This window comes from Electrona antarctica, assembly GCF_951216825.1.
Source record: "Electrona antarctica genome assembly, contig: scaffold_268, whole genome shotgun sequence".
Lineage (NCBI taxonomy): Eukaryota > Metazoa > Chordata > Actinopteri > Myctophiformes > Myctophidae > Electrona > Electrona antarctica.
This window is the reverse complement of record NW_027637398.1, coordinates 150,001-174,294: the sequence shown is the minus strand read 5'-3', so window position 1 is coordinate 174,294 and position 24,294 is coordinate 150,001. Positions and strand designations below refer to the sequence as shown.

General features: G+C 46.3%; 1 protein-coding gene across 1 annotated transcript in view; it reads right to left on the bottom strand.

The window, feature by feature from the left end:
- LOC306918963 (brefeldin A-inhibited guanine nucleotide-exchange protein 3-like) overlaps positions 1-24,294 on the bottom strand; it is a gene marked incomplete at its 3' end in the record, with an annotated part of 71,828 nt that overhangs the window by 13,587 nt on the left and 33,947 nt on the right. The window contains exons 9-18 of the mRNA XM_079531800.1: positions 23,852-23,956; positions 23,531-23,715; positions 19,536-19,789; positions 16,679-16,791; positions 14,831-14,963; positions 14,342-14,648; positions 10,866-11,022; positions 10,262-10,506; positions 3,299-3,502; positions 681-841 (exon numbers count right to left, since the gene is read on the bottom strand). Of these exons, the coding sequence (XP_079387926.1) occupies positions 681-841; positions 3,299-3,502; positions 10,262-10,506; positions 10,866-11,022; positions 14,342-14,648; positions 14,831-14,963; positions 16,679-16,791; positions 19,536-19,789; positions 23,531-23,715; positions 23,852-23,956 (1,864 nt within the window). The remainder of the gene's footprint in view (positions 1-680; positions 842-3,298; positions 3,503-10,261; positions 10,507-10,865; positions 11,023-14,341; positions 14,649-14,830; positions 14,964-16,678; positions 16,792-19,535; positions 19,790-23,530; positions 23,716-23,851; positions 23,957-24,294) is intronic.

Below are 24,294 nucleotides of genomic sequence, written 5' to 3'. Positions count from 1 at the left end.
CGTGCAACAGCACACACACGCACGCACGCAATGCACACACGCACGCACCCACGCAACACACACACACACACACACACACACACACACACACACACACAGTTACTGCCGAGGGTCTGCGGAATCCTATTCTGGGCGGGAACCCCTTTTGGTGTTTTAAGCATTATGTTTTACACTTTAGCTGTTGAAAAATATCAGATCTACAATCTCGTAGCGCAGCACGGAGTGCCGCGCTACAAGCTTGTAGGTCTGCCATTTTTGAAAAATCGTGAAAATGTGGCGCAAATCTTTGAATATATATTCTTTCATTGCGAACGTTTTTAACTCATACCAGGCCTCCACCAGGGGGCAGTGTTGTTCTGTAGTGTTATTTACCAGGCCTCCACCAGGGGGCAGTGTTGTACTGTGGTGTTATTTACCAGGCCTCCACCAAGGGGCAGTGTTCTGCTGTAGCGTTATTTACCAGGCCTCCACCAGGGGGCAGTATTCTGCTGTAGTGTTATTTACCAGGCCTCCACCAGGGGACAGTGTTCTGCTGTAGTGTTATTTACCAGGCCTCCACCAGGGGGCAGTATTCTGCTGTAGCGTTATTTACCAGGCCTCCACCAGGGGACAGTGTTCTGCTGTAGTGTTATTTACCAGGCCTCCACCAGGGGGCAGTGTTCTGCTGTAGTGTTATTTACCAGGCCTCCACCAGGGGGCAGTGTTCTGCGGTGGTAGAAGTCACAGCAGCATAGTTTGAGGTTGAGAAGAAGAGCGTAATACGACACCACGTAGAGACCGTCAGCGTTCATCAGTGACTGACAGCCCACGGCGACCTCCGACCCCGATGACATCACACCTCCTAGAGAGAGAGAGAGAGAGAGATACAGAGAGAGAGAGAGAGAGAGGGGGGGGGGGAGAGAGAGAGAGAGAGAGAGAGAGAGAGAGAGAGAGAGAGAGAGAGAGAGAGAGAGAGAGAGAGAGGGGGGGGGGGGGGGGGGGGGAGAGAGAGAGAGAGAGAGAGAGAGAGAGAGAGAGAGAGAGAGAGAGAGAGAGAGAGAGGGGGGGGGAGAGAGAGAGAGAGAGAGAGAGAGAGAGAGAGAGAGAGAGAGAGAGAGGGGGGAAACCTCATAACTCGAAAATATTGAACCAATGGAAAGTAGCAAAACGTGATTTGGACAAAACCTCTTAACTCCATTGGACCCTCAAACTGTCTGCTAAAGCAGCTAACTCCTCCCCCTCTCAAACTGTCTGCTAAAGCAGCTAACTCCACCACCTCTCCCCCTCTCAAACTGTCTGCTAAAGCAGCTAACTCCACCACCTCTCTCCCTCTCAAACTGTCTGCTAAAGCAACCAACTCCACCACCTCTCCCCCTCTCAAACTGTCTGCTAAAGCAACCAACTCCACCACCTCTCCCCCTCTCAAACTGTCTGCTAAAGCAACCAACTCCACCACCTCTCCCCCTCTCAAACTGTCTGCTAAAGCAACCAACTCCACCACCTCTCCCCCTCTCAAACTGTCTGCTAAAGCAACCAACTCCACCACCTCTCCCCCTCTCAAACTGTCTGCTAAAGCAACCAACTCCACCACCTCTCCCCCTCTCAAACTGTCTGCTAAAGCAACCAACTCCACCACCTCTCCCCCTCTCAAACTGTCTGCTAAAGCAACCAACTCCACCACCTCTCCCCCTCTCAAACTGTCTGCTAAAGCAGCTAACTCCACCACCTCTCCCTCTCTCAAACTGTCTGCTAAAGCAACCAACTCCACCACCTCTCCCCCTCTCAAACTGTCTGCTAAAGCAGCTAACTCCACCACCTCTCCCCCTCTCAAACTGTCTGCTAAAGCAGCTAACTCCACCACCTCTCCCCCTCTCAAACTGTCTGCTAAAGCAACCAACTCCACCACCTCACCCTCTCTCAAACTGTCTGCTAAAGCAGCTAACTCCACCACCTCTCCCTCTCTCAAACTGTCTGCTAAAGCAACCAACTCCACCACCTCACCCTCTCTCAAACTGTCTGCTAAAGCAACCAACTCCACCACCTCACCCTCTCTCAAACTGTCTGCTAAAGCAGCTAACTCCACCACCTCTCCCCCTCTCAAACTGTCTGCTAAAGCAGCTAACTCCACCACCTCACCCTCTCTCAAACTGTCTGCTAAAGCAGCTAACTCCACCACCTCTCCCCCTCTCAAACTGTCTGCTAAAGCAGCTAACTCCACCACCTCACCCTCTCTCAAACTGTCTGCTAAAGCAGCTAACTCCACCACCTCTCCCCCTCTCAAACGGTCTGCTAAAGCAGCTAACTCCACCACCTCTCCCCCTCTCAAACTGTCTGCTGAAGCAGCTAACCCCACCACCTCTCCCCCTCTCAAACTGCCTGCTAAAGCAGCTAACTCCACCACCTCTCTCCCTCTCAAACTGTCGGCTATAAAGCAGCTAACTCCACCACCTCTCCCCCTCTCAAACTGTCTGCTAAAGCAGCTAACTCCACCACCTCTCCCCCTCTCAAACTGTCTGCTAAAGCAGCTAACTCCACCACCTCTCTCCCTCTCAAACTGTCTGCTAAAGCAGCTAACTCCACCACCTCTCTCCCTCTCAAACTGTCTGCTAAAGCAGCTAACTCCACCACCTCTCCCTCTCTCAAACTGTCTGCTAAAGCAGCTAACTCCACCACCTCTCCCCCTCTCAAACTGTCTGCTATAAAGCAGCTTACTCCACCACCTCTCCCCCTCTCAAACTGTCTGCTAAAGCAGCTAACTCCTCCCCCTCTCAAACTGTCTGCTAAAGCAGCTAACTCCACCACCTCTCCCCCTCTCAAACTGTCTGCTAAAGCAGCTAACTCCTCCCCCTCTCAAACTGTCTGCTAAAGCAGCTAACTCCACCACCTCTCCCCCTCTCAAACTGTCTGCTAAAGCAGCTAACTCCTCCCCCTCTCAAACTGTCTGCTAAAGCAGCTAACTCCACCACCTTTCCCCCTCTCAAACTGTCTGCTATAAAGCAGCTAACTCCACCACCTCTCCCCCTCTCAAACTGTCTGCTAAAGCAGTTAACTCCACCACCTCTCCCCCTCTCAAACTGTCTGCTAAAGCAGCTAACTCCACCACCTCTCCCCCTCTCAAACTGTCTGCTAAAGCAGCTAACTCCACCACCCCCTCCCTCTCAAACTGTCTGCTAAAGCAGCTAACTCCACCACCTCTCCCCCTCTCAAACTGTCTGCTAAAGCAGCTAACTCCACCACCTCTCCCCCTCTCAAACTGTCTGCTAAAGCAGCTAACTCCACCACCTCTCTCCCTCTCAAACTGTCAGCTAAAGCCTCTTACCAGCTTGGAGTCCCGAGCAGAAGGCAGAGGAGAAGCTCTGCAGCGATTGGTCGACCTCCTTGGCCCCGTCGGCGCCGGCCAATCCTAGCAGCCGAGGCAGCAGCGCGGCCAGCGATTGGATGAAGAGCCTGGCGCTCTGTTGGTCCGCCTCCTGGTGACGCAGCAGCTTGAGTGACAGGGCCGCCGCCCGCAACGACCTCTGACCTTTAGGTGGGGGGGGGGGGGGGGGGGGTGTACATAGACAGAAATACAAAATGGACCCTTATAGATCTAGAACTCTTGAGAGTGTAAAATGATTTTACACTCCTAATGGTACCAACATCATGGTATCTCTCCTAATGGTACCACCATCATGTTATCTCTCCTAATGGTACCAACATCATGTTCTCTCCTAATGGTACCAACATCATGTTATCTCTCCTAATGGTACCAACATCATGTTATCTCTCCTAATGGTACCAACATCATGTTATCTCTCCTAATGGTACCACCATCATGTTATCTCTCCTAATGGTACCAACACCATGTTATCTCTCCTAATGGTACCAACACCATGTTATCTCTCCTAATGGTACCAACACCATGTTATCTCTCCTAATGGTACCACCATCATGTTATCTCTCCTAATGGTACCACCATCATGTTATCTCTCCTAATGGTACCAACATCATGTTATCTCTCCTAATGGTACCACCATCATGTTATCTCTCCTAATGGTACCAACACCATGGTATCTCTCCTAATGGTACCAACATCATGGTATCTCTCCTAATGGTACCAACATCATGTTATCTCTCCTAATGGTACCAACACCATGTTATCTCTCCTAATGGTACCACCATCATGTTATCTCTCCTAATGGTACCAACACCATGTTCTCTCCTAATGGTACCAACATCATGTTATCTCTCCTAATGGTACCAACTCCATGTCATCTCTCCTAATGGTACCAACACCATGTTATCTCTCCTAATGGTACCACCATCATGTTATCTCTCCTAATGGTACCAACACCATGTTATCTCTCCTAATGGTACCAACATCATGTTATCTCTCCTAATGGTACCAACATCATGGTATCTCTCCTAATGGTACCAACATCATGTTATCTCTCCTAATGGTACCGACATCATGTTATCTCTCCTAATGGTACCGACACCATGTTATCTCTCCTAATGGTACCGACAACATGTTATCTCTCCTAATAGTACCAACACCATGTTATCTCTCCTAATGGTACTAATGGTACATGGTATCTCTCCTAATGGTACCAACACCATGTCATCTCTCCTAATGTTACCGACATCATGTTATCTCTCCTAATGTTACCAACATCATGTTATCTCTCCTAATGGTACCAACACCATGTTATCTCTCCTAATGGTACCAACATCATGTTATCTCTCCTAATGGTACCAACATCATGTTCTCTCCTAATGGTACCAACACCATGTTATCTCTCCTAATGGTACCAACATCATGTTATCTACCAACACCATGTTATCTCTCCTAATGGTACCAACACCATGTTATCTCTCCTAATGGTACCAACATCATGTTATCTCTCCTAATGGTACCAACATCATGTTATCTCTCCTAATGGTACCAACATCATGTTATCTCTCCTAATGGTACCAACACCATGTTATCTCTCCTAATGGTACCACCATCATGTTATCTCTCCTAATGGTACCAACACCATGTTATCTCTCCTAATGGTACCAACATCATGTTATCTCTCCTAATGGTACCAACATCATGTTATCTCTCCTAATGGTACCAACACCATGTTATCTCTCCTAATGGTACCAACTCCATGTCATCTCTCCTAATGGTACCAACACCATGTTATCTCTCCTAATGGTACCACCATCATGTTATCTCTCCTAATGGTACCAACACCATGTTATCTCTCCTAATGGTACCAACATCATGTTATCTCTCCTAATGGTACCAACATCATGGTATCTCTCCTAATGGTACCAACATCATGTTATCTCTCCTAATGGTACCGACATCATGTTATCTCTCCTAATGGTACCGACACCATGTTATCTCTCCTAATGGTACCGACAACATGTTATCTCTCCTAATAGTACCAACACCATGTTATCTCTCCTAATGGTACTAATGGTACATGGTATCTCTCCTAATGGTACCAACACCATGTCATCTCTCCTAATGTTACCGACATCATGTTATCTCTCCTAATGTTACCAACATCATGTTATCTCTCCTAATGGTACCAACACCATGTTATCTCTCCTAATGGTACCAACATCATGTTATCTCTCCTAATGGTACCAACATCATGTTCTCTCCTAATGGTACCAACACCATGTTATCTCTCCTAATGGTACCAACATCATGTTATCTACCAACACCATGTTATCTCTCCTAATGGTACCAACACCATGTTATCTCTCCTAATGGTACCAACATCATGTTATCTCTCCTAATGGTACCAACATCATGTTATCTCTCCTAATGGTACCAACATCATGTTATCTCTCCTAATGGTACCAACACCATGTTATCTCTCCTAATGGTACCACCATCATGTTATCTCTCCTAATGGTACCAACACCATGTTATCTCTCCTAATGGTACCAACATCATGTTATCTCTCCTAATGGTACCAACATCATGTTATCTCTCCTAATGGTACCAACACCATGTTATCTCTCCTAATGGTACCAACATCATGTTATCTCTCCTAATGGTACCAACATCATGTTATCTCTCCTAATGGTACCAACACCATGTTATCTCTCCTAATGGTACCAACACCATGTTATCTCTCCTAATGGTACCAACACCATGTTATCTCTCCTAATGGTACCACCATCATGTTATCTCTCCTAATGGTACCAACACCATGTTATCTCTCCTAATGGTACCAACACCATGTTATCTCTCCTAATGGTACCAACACCATGTTATCTCTCCTAATGGTACCAACATCATGTTATCTCTCCTAATGGTACCAACACCATGTTATCTCTCCTAATGGTACCAACATCATGTTATCTCTCCTAATGGTACCAACATCATGTTATCTCTCCTAATGGTACCGACATCATGTTATCTCTCCTAATGGTACCAACACCATGTTCTCTCCTAATGGTACCAACATCATGTTATCTCTCCTAATGGTACCAACACCATGTTATCTCTCCTAATGGTACCAACACCATGTTCTCTCCTAATGTCCAACCAGTAGTTGAACTCTGACCTTTAGGCCAGTTGAACTCTGGCATTTAAGACAGTTGAACTCTGGCATTTAAGACAGTTGAACTCTGACCCTTAGGACAGTTGAACTCTGACCTTTAATACAGTTGAACTCTGACATTTAGGACAGTTGAACTCTGTCCTTTAGGACAGTTGAACTCTGACCTTTAGGACAGTTGAACTCTGACCTTTAGGACAGTTGAACTCTGACCTTTAGGACAGTTGAACTCTGCCCTTTAGGACAGTTGAACTCTGACATTTAACCCTTAGAAGGTGAAAGACGCCAATAGGCGTCATCATCAGCATTCCGTACGAGAGCAATGACGCCAATTGGCGTCTTTCTCGTTTTTTATTAATCTAAACATATTAAAGTGCTCCGGAGCGCTGTTTAAATTCCTGAGCTTATATTTCAACTCCATTACCCAGAAAACCCGTGTCACGTGACACACGTGTACGCTTTCCTATTGGAAACTGACGCCCAGCCCCCAGTGAACAGGGGGGTTGGTTGACTCCTCCGAGGTGGGTACTGGAGGAAGAGTTTTTCAGCCAGGTTTGCAGTCGCCGCAAAAAAAACAATCTGAAAAATGATCCATCCGTGTCCAGTGGCATTCTCCAGTCCCAGACCGTTGGCCGGGCTGCAACATCCACCCTCGCGGATTACACGTGTGCAATGTCTTTTCTTCTCCCCACCGGAGTTACCACAAAGGCTGATGCCTTCGCTAAAAGGTAATTTTATTGTATTCGAAAATGCCCTAATATGACATGTCTAGTAAGACGATCCCTATATTTGGCCCGAGCCGACCTAGTGCTGATATCAGATAGATGTGGTAGAACCATATATGGATAGATCTAACTGGTTTAGTCATCGTGACAGGCATAGTCGGAGAATATATAACAAGGGTCGGTACTATAGGTAATCGACGTAGCTAACAAAAACATCTGATCAAATTAATGTATTGTACTGCGTCTTTGTGGGCCGAATCGTGGCATCGTGGCATACAAATAGATGTTTGTATAATTAGTATCACGATAAAATAATATGGCGACGTTAGAATGACACCACCAATGAGTGATCGCGGGTAATGTAGCTGCCCAGCGTATATCCAGCACCATTGCGTCACCACATTCCACTGGCTGTTGGCTAGTAGTAGTTGCTAACAAACACTGCACAAATGGTACTGGCTATTGACCGGGCCACAAGCCCGGGCAATAGCCAGTACCAATGTTGCTGGATGATTGCGACGCAATGGTGCTGGATATATACCCTGGGCAGCTAGCTACATTACCAGCGATCACTGATTGGTGTTTCATTCTAACGTCGCCATATTATTTTATCGTGATACTACTTATACAAGCATCTATTTGTATTTGTCATGCCACGACTCGGCCCACAAAGACACTGCACAATAAAATCATTTGATCGCCAGCAGCCGGGTAAAACGCCATGTAATAGTAGCGTGCACTGACTACAGCTAAAATGTTTATTTCTTTTTATATATTTAGAACTGGCATCAGATGAGGAGGAGGATGAAGAGTCAAGACTGCGATGGCGTTCTCCGACACTGAACCGGATTCATTCATTCATTCATTTCAGGGGGGGCAGTTTTTGGGTGTTTTTTTTATTTAGCCTACTCACACATAACCTGACTCCGCCAGATGGGGCAGCAGAGAGTACACTGGGTTCCCCCTCCTGCTCCCATCTGGGAACTCTCAGGCAGACTTGATGCCCGGCCACAAAACGGCCTGGCCAATGCTAGAAGTTGCTAGAAGCTGCTGCTGATTGGCCAGGCCGTTTTGTGGCCGGGCATCAAGTCTGCCTGAGAGTTCCCAGATGGGAGCAGGAGGGGGGAACACAGTGTACTCTCTGCTGCCCCATCTGGCGGAGTCAGGTTAACTCACACACACACACCGTCAAGGACTGGGTTTGGGGACATTTGGATGCACATTTAGAGCTATGGATCAGAGCTATGGGAGGAGTAACTGTTTTGTATGTAGGCCTATTTATTTTCTGTAATATTTATCATTTTATTATGTTAGTAGTCGTAAAAAATAAAAGACGCTTTTACAATGAGTTAGACCTGTCATGACTATTTTGTTCACTATTGTGAGGTTTATTGTATATGACTAAGCAAGTTTCAACTGTGATTTACTCTGTAACGGTAGATGGTAATAACTCAATTTCTTTTTTATAATACAGTATACATTCAAGTCTATATTTTGATACATATCATGGGCACCAAGTCATATCAAAACAATGTCCTTGGATGTGTTTTTTATCAAAACTGTGTTTCTTCATAACAGGTTTTTGAGATACATGCATGAATAGACAAGGTACTGGTAAGACTATGTAAACATGGTATATATCAAAATATGCGTTAGAATGTCTAATTTTACCCCAAAAAAGAATTGAGTTTATATGATGTTCCAATTCAGAGCTATGCCGACTTTTAGCTGGATAGGTCAGATTGATCATGACTGACCATGCTATTTATAGATGGCAAAATATCTACAGTGGTACATGTGAGAAACTTTTTATTTTATTTTAATTGAACTAGACAACTCACCCTTTAAAATGAGATATTGCATGGCTATGTACGCCCAGCAGAAAAAAAGTTATTTAGAAAATAAAACTTCAACCGGGCATAACTTTTTTTGTTGTCCTAGAAACACTACCCAGTGTAAATGCAGGCTCTTTTAAATGGCTTCCAACACAAAAACATTTTATCAACTCAGTTCATTTTTTTCCTGGAAGCAGACAAGTCAAGCTTTCTCTGAAGGTCTTTCGTTGTCACACATTCACAACAGAGAATTTTCAATAAATCATTCAAAAACGCCATTCTGCCATAGAAGTCTACAAACTATATAGAAATCCTTGAAACTCTCAAAGAGTTAAGACAGTTGAAAATTGACCTTTAGGACAGTTGAACTCTCAAATCTACTAATCAAATGATTCCCGAGCGTGGCACAGCTGCAGCTCACCGCTCCTTGGCTGCGGCTCACTGCTCCAATAGATGGGTCAAATGCGGAGAACAAATTTCACTGCGGTAACGTGTGTGACAAATCGTATGACTTTGACTTTGAAGTATTTTTGACTTTGAGTTGAACTCTGACCTTTAATATAGTTGAACTCTGACATTTAGGACAGTTGAACTCTGACCTTTAAGACAGTTGAACTCTGACCTTTAGGACAGTTGAACTCTGGCCTTTAAGACAGTTGAACTCTGGCCTTTAAGACAGTTGAACTCTGACCTTTATGACAGTTGAACTCTGACCTTTAGGACAGTTGAACTCTGACCTTTAATACAGTTGAACTCTGACCTTTAAGACAGTTGAACTCTGGCCTTTAAGACAGTTGAACTCTGACCTTTTAGACAGTTGAACTCTGACCTTTAAGACAGTTGAACTCTGACCTTTAAGACAGTTGAACTCTGACCTTTTAGACAGTTGAACTCTGACCTTTAATACAGTTGAACTCTGACCTTTAAGACAGTTGAACTCTGACCTTTAATATAGTTGAACTCTGACCTTTAAGACAGTTGAACTCTGACCTTTAAGACAGTTGAACTCTGACCTTTAATATAGTTGAACTCTGACCTTTAAGACAGTTGAACTCTGACCTTTAAGACAGTTGAACTCTGACCTTTAATACAGTTGAACTCTGACCTTTAATACAGTTGAACTCTGACCTTTAAGACAGTTGAACTCTAACCTTTAATACAGTTGAACTCTGACCTGGACAGTTGTGTCGAGACGCCATCTTGTCCCTCAGGCCCCTCCCCTTCCTCCTCCTTCCAGCGTGCTCCTCTTCCTCATCGTCATCATCGTCATCGTCCTCATCGTCCTCGCGGTCCAGAGAGCCGTTGTCGTTGTCGGAGCCGATGTCCGACACGTCGGAACGACCCGAGTCCTTCTCAGCAGCCATGGAGTACTGATCACATGACTCACACTCGGTACGTGATAGGTCCTGCTCCTCAATGCTGGGAGAGAGACATAGAGACACACAGAGAGAGAGAGAGAGAGAGAGAGAGAGACTGGTTGTTCAGTTTGACCCACCAGTTTTGGAGATATGGCTTATACTAGTAATTAATGTCTTGAAGAGAAACAGCGAGTTGAGAAAACAGGCCTAGGATATCCTACCTGACCTGGTGCAGACCTGTGTTTGTGTCATGTTGACAATCTACACTGGTCGCGCACACACACACACACACACACACACACACACACACACACACACACACACACACACACACACACACACACACACACACACACACACACACACACACACACACACACACACACACACACACACACACACACACACACACACACACACCTGTAGTTGTCGCTGTAGCGGGATCCTTCGTGGTGCGAGCGCGCTCGGCTCTCCACAGACAGGAAGTTGGTGATGTCAGGGAACACAAGGGCGTGACTTCTCTGCACCACATCTGGAGGCACGCCCCCTCGATCCAAAAACTCTGCCTCCCGCACGCCTACACGCACGCACACACACACACACTTAACATCTTTATTTGCATTCACATTTTACAAGAAATGCCTCTTCCAGACTGTGGTCAAAATAATGTACATGTCACTTCCACAATGATCACTCTACTGTCCTCAACAACAACAATATCTGGTGTATTAGCTGTGACATCTTCACACACACACACACACACACACACACACACACACACACACACACACACACACACACACACACACACACACACACACACACACACACACACACACACACACACACACACACACACACACACACACACACACACACACACACAAGTTTTGGAGATATGGCTTATAGAGTAATGTCTTGCAGAGAAACAGAGAGTTGAGAAAACAGGCTTGAAAGGTTCACTTCTGTGGACTCTAACATTACACCTAGCTACATGTTTAAGCATTTATTTACATGTCTTCTGTGGTCTCTAACATTACACCTAGCTACATGTTTAAGCATTTATTTACATTTACATGTCTTCTGTGGACTCCAACATTACACCTAGCTACATGTTTAACACTTTGATTGCTGGAAGATCTCAACAGGCCTATTTGGATGTTGCTGCCATTTAACATTGCACAAAGGCCTTGTTCGGGGGCCCACAGTAAAATGTTCTCTTATAGCGAGAATCACACACCTACATCAAAAGAAAGCTGAACTTGTCCACTTCAATTAAAAAAATACATTTTGATTTTACCATGTTCCATTCTGGAGATATTGACCTTTTTGCAACACCTGCATTTGCCTGGAAGTGGTTATCTTGAACAGCGAGCAGAGTTATGGATGGTTTAAAGTCAGAGACATTGACAGGCAGATATAAAATTGAACCCAATAAATATCCTATACATCCTATACATAATAAAAATCACACCCATGTGAAGTGAGTGGTGCAACTCTGTCAGAGTTGCACCACTCACTTCACATGGGTGTGATTTTTATTATTACTACAGTAGAAGTTTTTTTCTTATGAAAGCAGAGAGTCTTCTGTTTCATACGGTATATAGTATTTATATGTCGCTATAGGCCTTATTTTGTGAATATTGAGTTCGGGTCCATGTCTTCTCTGCAGTTATATCTGGTGGGCGCAATGTGCATCCACCCAGTATCCAATTTATGACAAACTGTACATGGGATCAATGTTTACTCTTTTCCTCGTAAAAGTACACATTCAGGGCTTTCATTCGATGTATAGGATGTATAGCATATTTATTGTGTTTATTGTTATATCTGCCTGTCAATGTCTGACTATAAACCTTCATAACTATGCTTTCTTTTTGATGATGATTGCCGCCTCGCCTAATCTATCTCACTGCTTTCATTGTTTTGATCGCAGTAACATTGGGGGGGGGGGGGGGGGTCATGGGCACATTGGGCAGCAAAAGTCTTGATCCGTACGGCTATAAAAAGTCCCATTCCACCGTTCGGTTCAGAACTATAGTATAACGGCGAGACGCGTTGTCATCAGCTGATTTTGTTTTTCAAGCTAGTGTAGGGGAACATGCCTGGGCATGCTAGCCTGGCACGGCCAGACTCATAGCGAGGGTTCACTGATGTTTCCTCCGGGGAAGAATCTTCAGTGAATCCCCGCTATGAGGCTGGCCAAGCCAGGCTATGGGCATGCAGCTTGGGGGCGATGGAGGGGGAAAAAAGCGTCACCCGGCTGTGATGTCGACGAGAAGGAAAAAATGACTTCCACAGATGACAACACCACGGTTTAGGTCGCGGAAAAGTTCGTTATACATTACACCCGGGTCGATTACGTCCCCGACGCGTTCATTGCGGTCTTATCACTACAATTATAATGAATAAAAAAGCGTTACAATCACACGTCTGAGCGATCTCCGATTATGACGGCTCTGCATGGCGATACGTGATCCACCAACGGAACACTGTCTTGTCGTAGCGGGCCCCTCGATACTGTGGTTAGTTCGTAGTATTGTAGGCTCGGGGATCGTTTGGTCGCTACAGTATGAAGAAGGAAACATGCATCTGTCCATGTGTGTTGCAAATGTCCGAGCCGAGGTGGAAAGCCTGGTGAGGCGAGGTTTTCACACATCGGCATGGGCGCTTACACTGGCTTCTACACGTAAAGCGGCCCGCCCTCCTGTTTTCAGGAGGGGAGGGGTTTTTTTTTTGTTTTGTTTTTTTTTTCTGATCACGTGAGCGGGAATAAGCAGCAATGATAGGGCGATGGTTCTTCATTGTCCGGGTGGGTAAAAAGATGAATGAAAGTATGCTATAAAAAAGTGATTGAAACGTATTGATACGTGATCCGCACCCGACGTTTGATTAATTGATAACGTATTGATACGCGATCCGCGTTGGGAGTGTTAAGCATTTATTTCATATTTACATGTCTTCTGTGGTCTCACAAAATGGTGCATTTATATAGCGCCTTTATCCAAGGCGCTTTACATAGATTGTGCATTACATTCACCCATTCACACACACATTCATACACCGATGGCGGCGGAAGCCATGCAAGGTACCAACCAGCACATCGGGAGCAATTTGGGGTTCAGTGTCTTGCCCAAGGACACTTCGACATGTAGACAGGAGGAGCCGGGATTCGAACCGCCGACCCATGGATCATTGGACGACCTGCTCTACCTCCTGAGCCACAGCCGCCCACAATGTCCTGATGTGGTGGGGGGGCGCTGTGTATGCAAATTACTCTCTGCCACACCCTCATCCCAGCTGCTCCCCTCCCACATATTTGACTCATTGTAATAAGGACCCCCCCCCCCCCCCTTCCACAGTGTCCAAAGACGGAATTCAAATTTGGAGGGATTAATACAAAAGTAGGGAGATACCGATGACATCACGAGTAGCACCAAATCAGTCGGCCTGTTGTGAGACCAGTGTACGTAAAAAACCCAAATATGACGAGACCGGAGTCGATTCTACAAAATGTTTTCTAAATCATGACAGTTCTATGAAAACCTCATGTTTCTGTGTCAGTGGTTGTCTCACACTATTTCATGTCAAGGACCCCAAAAGGTTTATGTATTTGGCCTCCGACCCCCATCTGAAAATATGTAGTTCCAGGGACCCCCCCCCCCAGTAGCAAAGATATGAGTTAAAAACGCTCTGAAAGAATATATATATTCAAAGATTTGCACCACCAGATTTCACGATTTTTCAAAAATAGCAGATCAACAAGCTCGTAGCGCGGCACTCGGTGCCGCGCTATGAGCTTGTTGATCTGCTATTTTTCAACAGCTAAAGCATAACATAATGCTTAAAACACCAAAAGGGGTTCCCGCCAAGAACGGGTTAAGAACGCCACTGACCTCCAACGAGGTGCGGTTGGCTGTCGGAGGAGGAAGGGGAGGTGACCCCCTCCGGCCCCTCCCCCTCCTCCGTGTCCAGGGGGGTGTGGCCTGTCTCCGTGGTGACGTCCAGGGGGATGTGGCCCGTCTCCGTGGTGATGCTGATGCTGATGTCGGGGCTGCGCTCCGCGGGCTCCCACGGAGCGCGCTCGGACGACAGGACACGCCTCTGCCAGTGAAACTCCTCCTCCTTCAGCTCGGGCGGCGGCGGCGGAGGGAGCTCCGCCCCCTCCTTCAGCTCGTCCAATCGTCTGAGGAGCAGGCGGACCTGTGGGGTTAACACACTCGATGCTTTAGACGAGTATGCTCGTCCTGTCAAATAAACACGCTCGGTGCTCAGGACGGGTATGCTCGTTCTAAGGCGTTTTATGTGTGTGTGTGTGTGTGTGTGTGTGTGTGTGTGTGTGTGTGTGTGTGTGCGTGTGTGCGTGCGTGCGTGCGTGCACCCACCTGTCCATCATGCAAGCCCCGCCCCTGGGACAGCTCATCCAGTGCAGACAGCAGAGCGCAGGCACAGGAGACCGACCAATAGCACGACTCCACGCCTCCTTTAAGACACGCCTCCGTCATCCCATCCATCACCCTGAAATTATAATAAATAATAATATCATTAATTAATTTAGGCCTGACGTCGAAATTTAAAAAATGTTCTTCTAAATCATGACAATGTTCTGAAAAACCTCATGTTTCTGTCAGTGGTGCTCAATATGTCACGTCAAGGACCCCCAAAAATTATATGTAATTGGACGTCGACCCCCGTCTGAAAATATGTTGTTCCAGGGACCCCCCCATCTGAAAATATGTAGTTCCAGGGACCCCCATCTGAAAATATGTTGTTCCAGGGACCCCCCCATCTGAAAATATGTTGTTCCAGGGACCCCCCCAGAAGCAAAGATTTGAATTAAAAACGTTCGCTGTCATCAATGAAACGTTGATACATATAATGCGTCTCCTCATGCCGAACAAGTGTCGTACTCTGACTTTTGATAGCACTGAAAACCAGTCTTACTCCAATTGGCCAAAGGGGGGCGCTACACCCCAATCGCCCAGGACGACGTTCACCGTCCTTTCAATGAGTAACACCCAGGACGAAGTTCACCGTCCTTTCTACTAGTAACACCCAGAGCCTAGGGCAAAGTTTTATTCAAAAGCTCCACAGGCTGGGAGCGTCGCTCCACAGGCTGGGAGCGTCGCTCCACAGGCTGGGAGCGTCGCTCCACAGGCTGGGAGCGCCGCTCCACAGGCTGGGAGCGCCGCTCCACAGGCTGGGAGCGCCGCTCCACAGGCTGGGAGCGCCGCTCCACAGGCTGGGAGCGTCGCTCCACAGGCTGGGAGCGTCGCTCCACAGGCTGGGAGCGTCGCTCCACAGGCTGGGAGCGTCGCTCCACAGGCTGGGAGCGCCGCTCCACAGGCTGGGAGCGCCGCTCCACAGGCTGGGAGCGCCGCTCCACAGGCTGGGAGCGCCGCTCCACAGGCTGGGAGCGCCGCTCCACAGGCTGGGAGCGCCGCTCCACAGGCTGGGAGCGTCGCTCCACAGGCTGGGAGCGCCGCTCCACAGGCTGGGAGCGCCGCTCCACAGGCTGGGAGCGCCGCTCCACAGGCTGGGAGCGCCGCTCCACAGGCTGGGAGCGCCGCTCCACAGGCTGGGAGCGTCGCTCCACAGGCTGGGAGCGTCGCTCCACAGGCTGGGAGCGTCGCTCCACAGGCTGGGAGCGTCGCTCCACAGGCTGGGAGCACCGCTCCACAGGCTGGGAGCACCGCTCCACAGGCTGGGAGCGTCGCTCCACAGGCTGGGAGCACCGCTCCACAGGCTGGGAGCGTCGCTCCACAGGCTGGGAGCGCCGCTCCACAGGCTGGGAGCACCGCTCCACAGGCTGGGAGCGTCGCTCCACAGGCTGGGAGCACCGCTCCACAGGCTGGGAGCGTTGCTCCACAGGCTGGGAGCGTCGCTCCACAGGCTGGGAGTCTGTGGTGCAACAGTGGGACGTCATCGAAAATGTTCCCCCCCTGTTTAGCCGACAAGACCGAAAATCTTAAAACGTTAATAACTCTTGATCTAAATCATTCTGTCCAATTCTAAGCAAAGATCATGTGTTAGACGGCCCACCGCGGTCCCGTCGCTAGTCGTGTTAGATTTAATCATACCTCCCGTTGTTGTCGATCGCCTCGGGAGTGTTTTGGCTACATTTAGCTACTTCAGCCACATCCGGGATATGGATTAAATAACCCCGATTAAATAAATAGATTCAATAAATAGATTAAATAACCAATCGGAGTGATGTCACTAGTTGTAGTTACAGTTTGAGAAGGTCCAGGTGAGACTTCCTCCTGGAGAATGACCGCTTCCTGTTGTCCGGCTCAGAGGAACACGGTCCCACGAGGTCAAACAGCCTCTGAGGAGACGAGAGGATCTGCACACACACACACACACACACACACACACACACACACACACACACACACACACACACACACACACACACACACACACACACACACACACACACACACACACACACACACACACACACACACACACACACACACACACACACACACACACACACTGTTTGGTTAATTATGGGTGTGCGAGATTTGTACTCATAATGAGAAATTATATATTGGGTCAGATTGATTGGAGATATAAGCAGCTCCTTTAGAGTGGGAGAGCTCAGGTCCCCACATTCCATTCTACAAACATCGGGGGTTTTACGGCCCTCTCCTGTTGGAAGACAGGCCATTATTGACTCCTTTCACAGGGCAGAGTCAACTCATTTAGAACATACAATAATGAAGTAACCAATCTTTAATTCCTCTTCAATTGTTTAAATGTGTTCTAATAACCTATTATATATTGGGTTGGTAAAAAGGCTAAATGATAAATACCTGTAATAGTCTGACAGTTTAATCTAACCTAAAGTCAGATCTCCACACTGTCCTCTCACAGAGAGGGCAGAAGGGATGCATGGGTCAGTGGCATATGATTGGCTGAAAGTGTAGCATGAAGGTGGGACTTCAGTCAGGGCCCACTGTGACTATATGCTGTGGAGCACAAAGTGTAATTTAGATTCACCAATACCATCGAACGTGAACATGTCTAGGCAGAGACCAGCGGTAATGTATTTGCTATATATTATATGCTATAAATAGATGTTTGTGCATTATTCATAATCGATGTAATATGATGTTTAGATTGTAACCAGTGTTCTCTCTGTGTTCTTGTCTCCCGATCATTGTTTAATTACCATTTGATTATGATAAGGTAGATTTAAAACCACATAATTACACTTAATCACTTAATAACTAAGTCTGAAAGTCATCTATGACAAGCTAAGCGTACCATGATCTGGGACAGTCTTAGAGTGTTCAAATGATAGCTAGAACTCCTACCAACAGAGCAGATAGAACTGTACCAATAGGACTGTAACCCAGAATCCGGGATACTGTCATCTTGTGTTGGGGGAAGTTAGGGGAAGTGTGAACAGAACGTGTGAATATATGATTGTAAGTGTTTAATTAATATGAATTAATAAAAACCCTATAAAATGCACGTTTGAGTTCATCAAATATAAGCTATCATTGGAGCATTTAGTTCAACTGTGCGTGTTAGTCACTTTAACTCTGCCTAGTGCAAGGGCTGGTCGGAGCCTCGGCACAACATCGCCAAATAACCGAACACACACACACACACACACACACACACACAGTGGATCTCTTGTCCACTAGTCCCTTCCTAACATTTTAGTCTAGTTTATATTTGTTGACGAAATTGTCAGTATAATTACTCTTAGTGTTAGTCATCGTAGCTTAAGTTTTCATGTAGTTTCCATTTAGTTTCCGTCAGTGGAAAAAGGTGGTCGACGAACATATTTCGTCTTAGTTTTAGTCGACGAAAACAACACTGGGGTACATACCTCCTTCATAATGAGGAGGGGGTACATACCTCCTTCATAATGAGGAGGGGGTACATACCTCCTTCATAATGAGGAGGGGTACATACCTCCTTCATAATGAGGAGGGGGTACATACCTCCTTCATAATGAGGAGGGGTACATACCTCCTTCATAATGAGGAGGGGTACATACCTCCTTCATAATGAGGAGGGGTACATACCTCCTTCATAATGAGGAGGGGGTACATACCTCCTTCATAATGAGGAGGGGGTACATACCTCCTTCATAATGAGGGGGTACATACCTCTTTCATAATGAGGAGGGGGTACATACCTCTTTCATAATGAGGAGGGGGTACATACCTCCTTCATAATGAGGAGGGGTACATACCTCCTTCATAATGAGGAGGGGGTACATACCTCCTTCATAATGAGGAGGGGGTACATACCTCCTTCATAATGAGGAGGGGGTACATACCTCCTTCATAATGCGTACAGCCTCACTATGGTTTTGAGGAGAGGGTACATACCTCCTTCATAATGCGTACAGCTTCACTATGGTTTTGAGGAGGGGGTACATACCTCCTTCATAATGAGGAGGGGGTACATACCTCCTTCATAATGCGTACAGCCTCACTATGGTTTTGAGGAGGGGGTACATACCTCCTTCATAATGCGTACAGCCTCACTATGGTTCTGGGGAGGGGGTACATACCTCCTTCATAATGAGGAGGGGTACATACCTCCTACATAATGCGTACCGCCTCACTATGGTTCTGGGGAGGGGGTACATACCTCCTTCATAATGCGTACAGCCTCACTATGGTTTTGAGGAGGGGGTACATACCTCCTACATAATGCGTACAGCCTCACTATGGTTTTGGGGAGGGGGTACATACCTCCTTCATAATGCGTACAGCCTCACTATGGTTTTGGGGAGGGGGTACATACCTCCTTCATAATGCGTACAGCCTCACTATGGTTCTGGGGAGGGGGTACATACCTCCTTCATAATGCGTACAGCCTCACTATGGTTTTGGGGAGGGGGTACATACCTCCTTCATAATGCGTACAGCCTCACTATGGTTTTGGGGAGGGGGTACATACCTACTTCATAATGCGTACAGCCTCCGTGCGGTTCTGGGGAGGGGGTACATACCTCCTTCATAATGCGTACAGCCTCTGTGCGGTTATGGGGAGGGGGTACATACCTCCTTCATAATGCGTACAGCCTCACTATGGTTTTGAGGAGGGGGTACGTACCTCCTTCATAATGCGTACAGCCTCTGTGCGGTTCTGGGGAGGGGGGTACAGCAGTATCCGGTGGTACAGCGACTGGAGGACGGGTCTCATGGACTCCACGCAGCCCACCAGGCGCACCAGCTCTGCAGCCACGTAGCACACCGTGCGCACTACCGCCGCCGACCTGGCGGGGGCAACGGAGGAGCAGCCCGAGCCGCGGCCCTGGTCCGAAACCCCCGGAGTAGGAGAAGAAGAATCCACTTCCTGGCTGAGACCTGGGGGCGTGTTTACAACCATGGTACAATCTGGAATTAAGCATTTTTATTATCATTAATCACACTATTATTGTTGGTATTGTTGTTATTACTGTTGTTGTTGTTGCTATTATTAAGGGACCAAGAAGTCACTTTGGTCACTTATTGTTTTTGTGTTTTTAAGGGACCAATAAGTCACGCAGTGACTTTGGTCACTTATTGTTGTTGTGTTTATTTTTCTTCTTCTCCTTCTTCCGCCAAAAATAGCTGTTATGACTGAACCATGCAGTCGTTTTTTGCGAAACGCGGTAGTCTGGTAGAGGGCCATGCCAAACGGTGACTATGCGAAGCCCATGACGATTGGCCAAATGGTGGCGCTATGGCGCTCAATTGAAAATGCTAACTTTGAACGTGCATAGCTCATGAACCGTTTGACCGTTGGCAATGACACTTGATACACATATGTGTCTCCTCATGCCGAACAACTTTCGTGCTCTGACTTTTGACTTCTGACCTTTAGATCACCCGCCATTTTGAATTATATGAAAAACAGTTAAAATGTATCTGCTCCCAGGATCTTTGATAAAAATGCACGAAAACTTCTACACTTGAACTTTGGACCTATACGGACAAATAATCGTAGCACATTTTTGTTAAGTGGAAAAAATGGATGAAAAATGAATGGCACTTGTTTCCACATGTTCCTTGACTCATCGGGAACAAGTAAGCTCCCGCTTCCGCCAAAAATAGCTGTTCTGGCTGAACCGTGCAGTCGGTTTTCGCAAAACGCGGTAATCTGGTAGAGGGCCATGCCAAACGGTGACTATGCGAAGCCCATGACGATTGGCCAAACTTTGAACGTGCATAGCTCATGAACCGTTTGACCGTTGGCAATGACACTTTGATACACATATGTGTCTCCTCATGCCAAACAACTTTCGTGTTCTGACTTTTGACCTCCATAAACCGCCATTTTGAATTATATGAAATACAGTTAAAATGTATCTCCTCCCAGGATCTTTGATCAAAATGCACAAAAACATCTACACGTGAACTTTGGACCTATACGGACAACAAATCGTAGTACATTTCGTTTAAAGGAGCATTCAGTGATTTGGGTGATTTGGAAAACCACCCAGTCCGCCCCGGTAACAAAATGTGCACATGCACGCTCTACAGTGGGGGGAAGTGCAACAGGCCAACAGCATGTCCACCAAGGCCCGCCCCCAGTCGATCCTGATTGGATGAAGGCTTTGCCACCCGCCACCAAAACTGAAACTAGGGTTTTTTGACCCCAGGGGCTCACTGGGGACAGGGAGGAACTCCTTATATGGTCAGCACACTCTATAGTAGGGAGGATTATCCAGAAAAAAAGAAAAAATAAGTGATATTTGAATTACGTAAAATCACTGAATATACCTTTAAGTGAAAAAATGAAGTTTTTATAAGCCAATGAAAATTGCTGGTTTGTGAAAATTCTTCTTCTGCCTCTAATACATACATGCAGCGTCGTATGCTTATGTCACTTTACAGTATAGTAGAGGGTTATGCCAAATAGCACTGGAAGCAGTCTTACTCCAATTGGCCAAAGGGGGGCGCTATAGCAGTTTTTTGAAAATGAAACCTTTGAACAGGCATAACTCATGCCTCGTTTGTCCAAAAGTCATTGTTTCCACTTGTTCCTTGACTCATGGGGAACACATCTGTCACTTTGATCAGTACGCTCCGCCCTCAGATCTCCTTGACTCATGGGGAACACATCTGTCACTTTGATCAGTACGCTCCGCACTCAGATCTTCTGCCACTTTGAGCAGTTTAAAAGACGCTTATACCTGATTTTCTGCCTGTTTTTTTGAGCAATTTGCATGAAATGTTAATTGTCTCTGTGTAGCTCAGTCAGTAGAGCTCTTGCCTTCGGACCACAAGTTTGTGTGTTCAAATCCGGGTACTGTCAACTCAGCTCGTCGGTCTTATTTGTACATATCGTTCTTATTGCGTATTGTCTTCTTTCTTGGTCCCGCCTTATTGCTGCTTGCAGCTATATTTGTTGTTATTGTTGCTGTTGTTGTTGTTATTGTTGTTGTTGTTGCTGCGGTTATTGTTGTTGTTGCTATTATTATTGTTGTTGCTGTTGTTGTTATTGGTGTTGTTGTTGTTGTTGTTGTTATGATTATTGTTATTGTCGATTATGATTATGATTATGATTATTGTTATTGTTATTATTATTATTCTTTACTTAACCCATTCAGGACAGGAACCTCTTTTGGTGTTTTAAGCATGATGTTTTAACTCAAATCTTTGCTTCTGGGGGGGCGGGTCCCCGGAACAACATATTTTCAGATCGGGGTCGGCGACCAAATGTGACCAGATTTGACTGAGAGACTGCTATCGCGCAAATTCCAGCTTTTCACCAGAGGAGAAATATGAAATAAATGCTTAAACATGTAGCTAGGTGTAATGTTAGAGTCCACAGAAGACATGTAAATATGAAATAAATGCTTAAACATGTAGCTAGGTGTAATGTTAGAGTCCACAGAAGACATGTAAATATGAAATAAATGCTTAAACATGTAGCTAGGTGTAATGTTAGAGTCCACAGAAGACATGTAAATATGAAATAAATGCTTAAACATGTAGCTAGGTGTAATGTTAGAGACCACAGAAGACATGTAAATATGAAATAAATGCTTAAACATGTAGCTAGGTGTAATGTTAGAGTCCACAGAAGACATGTAAATATGAAATAAATGCTTAAACATGTAGCTAGGTGTAATGTTAGAGACCACAGAAGACATGTAAATATGAAATAAATGCTTAAACATGTAGATAGGTGTAATGTTAGAGTCCACAGAAGACATGTAAATATGAAATAAATGCTTAAACATGTAGCTAGGTGTAATGTTAGAGTCCACAGAAGTGAACCTTTCAAGTCTGTTTTCTCAACTCTCTGTTTCTCTGCAAGACATTACTCTATAAGCCATATCTCCAAAACTGGTGTGTCAAACTGAACAACAAGAATTGGTTCTACACATGCTCAGTTGCTCCTCTAGGCCGCACACAGAAGCCTGTGAACATAGAAATGTTGTGCATAGATGTGCCACACAACGGTAGTCCTCAGGCCTGAGGCCTACCATACCAGGCCTCAGGCTTGAGGCCTGGTATGGTAGGCCTCAGGCCTGGTATGGTAGACCTCATGCCTGGTATGGTAGACCTCAGGCCTGGTATGGTAGGCCTCAGGCCTGGTATGGTAGACCTCAGGCCTGGTATGGTAGACCTCAGGCCTGGTACGGTAGACCTCAGGCCTGGTATGGTAGACCTCAGGCCTGGTATGGTAGACCTCAGGCCTGGTATGGTAGGCCTCAGGCCTGGTATGGTAGACCTCAGGCCTGGTATGGTAGACCTCAGGCCTGGTATGGTAGACCTCAGGCCTGGTATGGTACCATACCAGGCCTGAGGCCTACCATTGTGTGGCACATCTATGCACGAAATGTCTATGTTCACAGGCTTCTTCCTAGAGGAGCAACTGAGCATGTGTAGAACCACTTCTTACACCTCTTCTTGTTTGGGAAACCCAGCCATTGTCAATTTGAAGCTATGATTCCCTGCTTTCATATGACATGAAAAAAAAAAAAAAAAAAAAACAATGGCAGTCCCTCAGTCAAATGTAGTCACAAATACACTGACATAGAAACATAGGTTTTTCTGAAATCCGTCATGATTTAGAAGACATCAGACCTCAGGTCTGAAAGGGTCAAAGTTCACCTTTCACTGTGTGCCCAGCGGGACTGTGTGTGCCGCTGCGTCGCTCTCTCTCTGGCGCCCCCGCGAGGCCGTGGTGGGAACGTCGCTCTCTCTCTGGCGCCCCCGTCAGGCCGTGGTGGGAACTGATGGTCTTGTCATTGACGGGGTTTCCCATGAGCACCACCAGGGACGGACACAGCTGCTTCCTGGTTGGACAGGAAACACCGGTATGATTATTGGAAGGAAGGAAAGAGAAAGAGAGAGAGAGAGAGAGAGAGAGAGAGAGAGAGAGAGAGAGAGAGAGAGAGAGAGAGAGAGAGAGAGAGAGAGAGGAAGTACTACCATATAAGGTCGGTGAAGGCTCTGGAGAGGTGCATTGTGGGAGGACAGCTGCTCAGCATAGACAGAATACACTCCAGATAGAGGAGCTGTAGGAGCTGGTGGTCACTGCAGCGCACACACACACACACACACACACACACACACAGACACAGACACAGACACAGACACACACGCACGCACGCACGCACGCACGTATGCACACGCACATAGATATGTTAGTAGACACCTTTACAAACACAGATATGTTAGTAGACACCTTTACAAACACATAGATATGTTAGTAGACACCTTTACAAACACATAGATATGTTAGTAGACACCTTTACAAACACACTGGTGAAGAAAAGTCTTGGTAAGAAATGTATTCCCAGATTTTATTAACCCATTTAGATCTGAAGACGATTCTTCTTGAAATGTCTTCTAAATCCTGAAAAACATGTTTC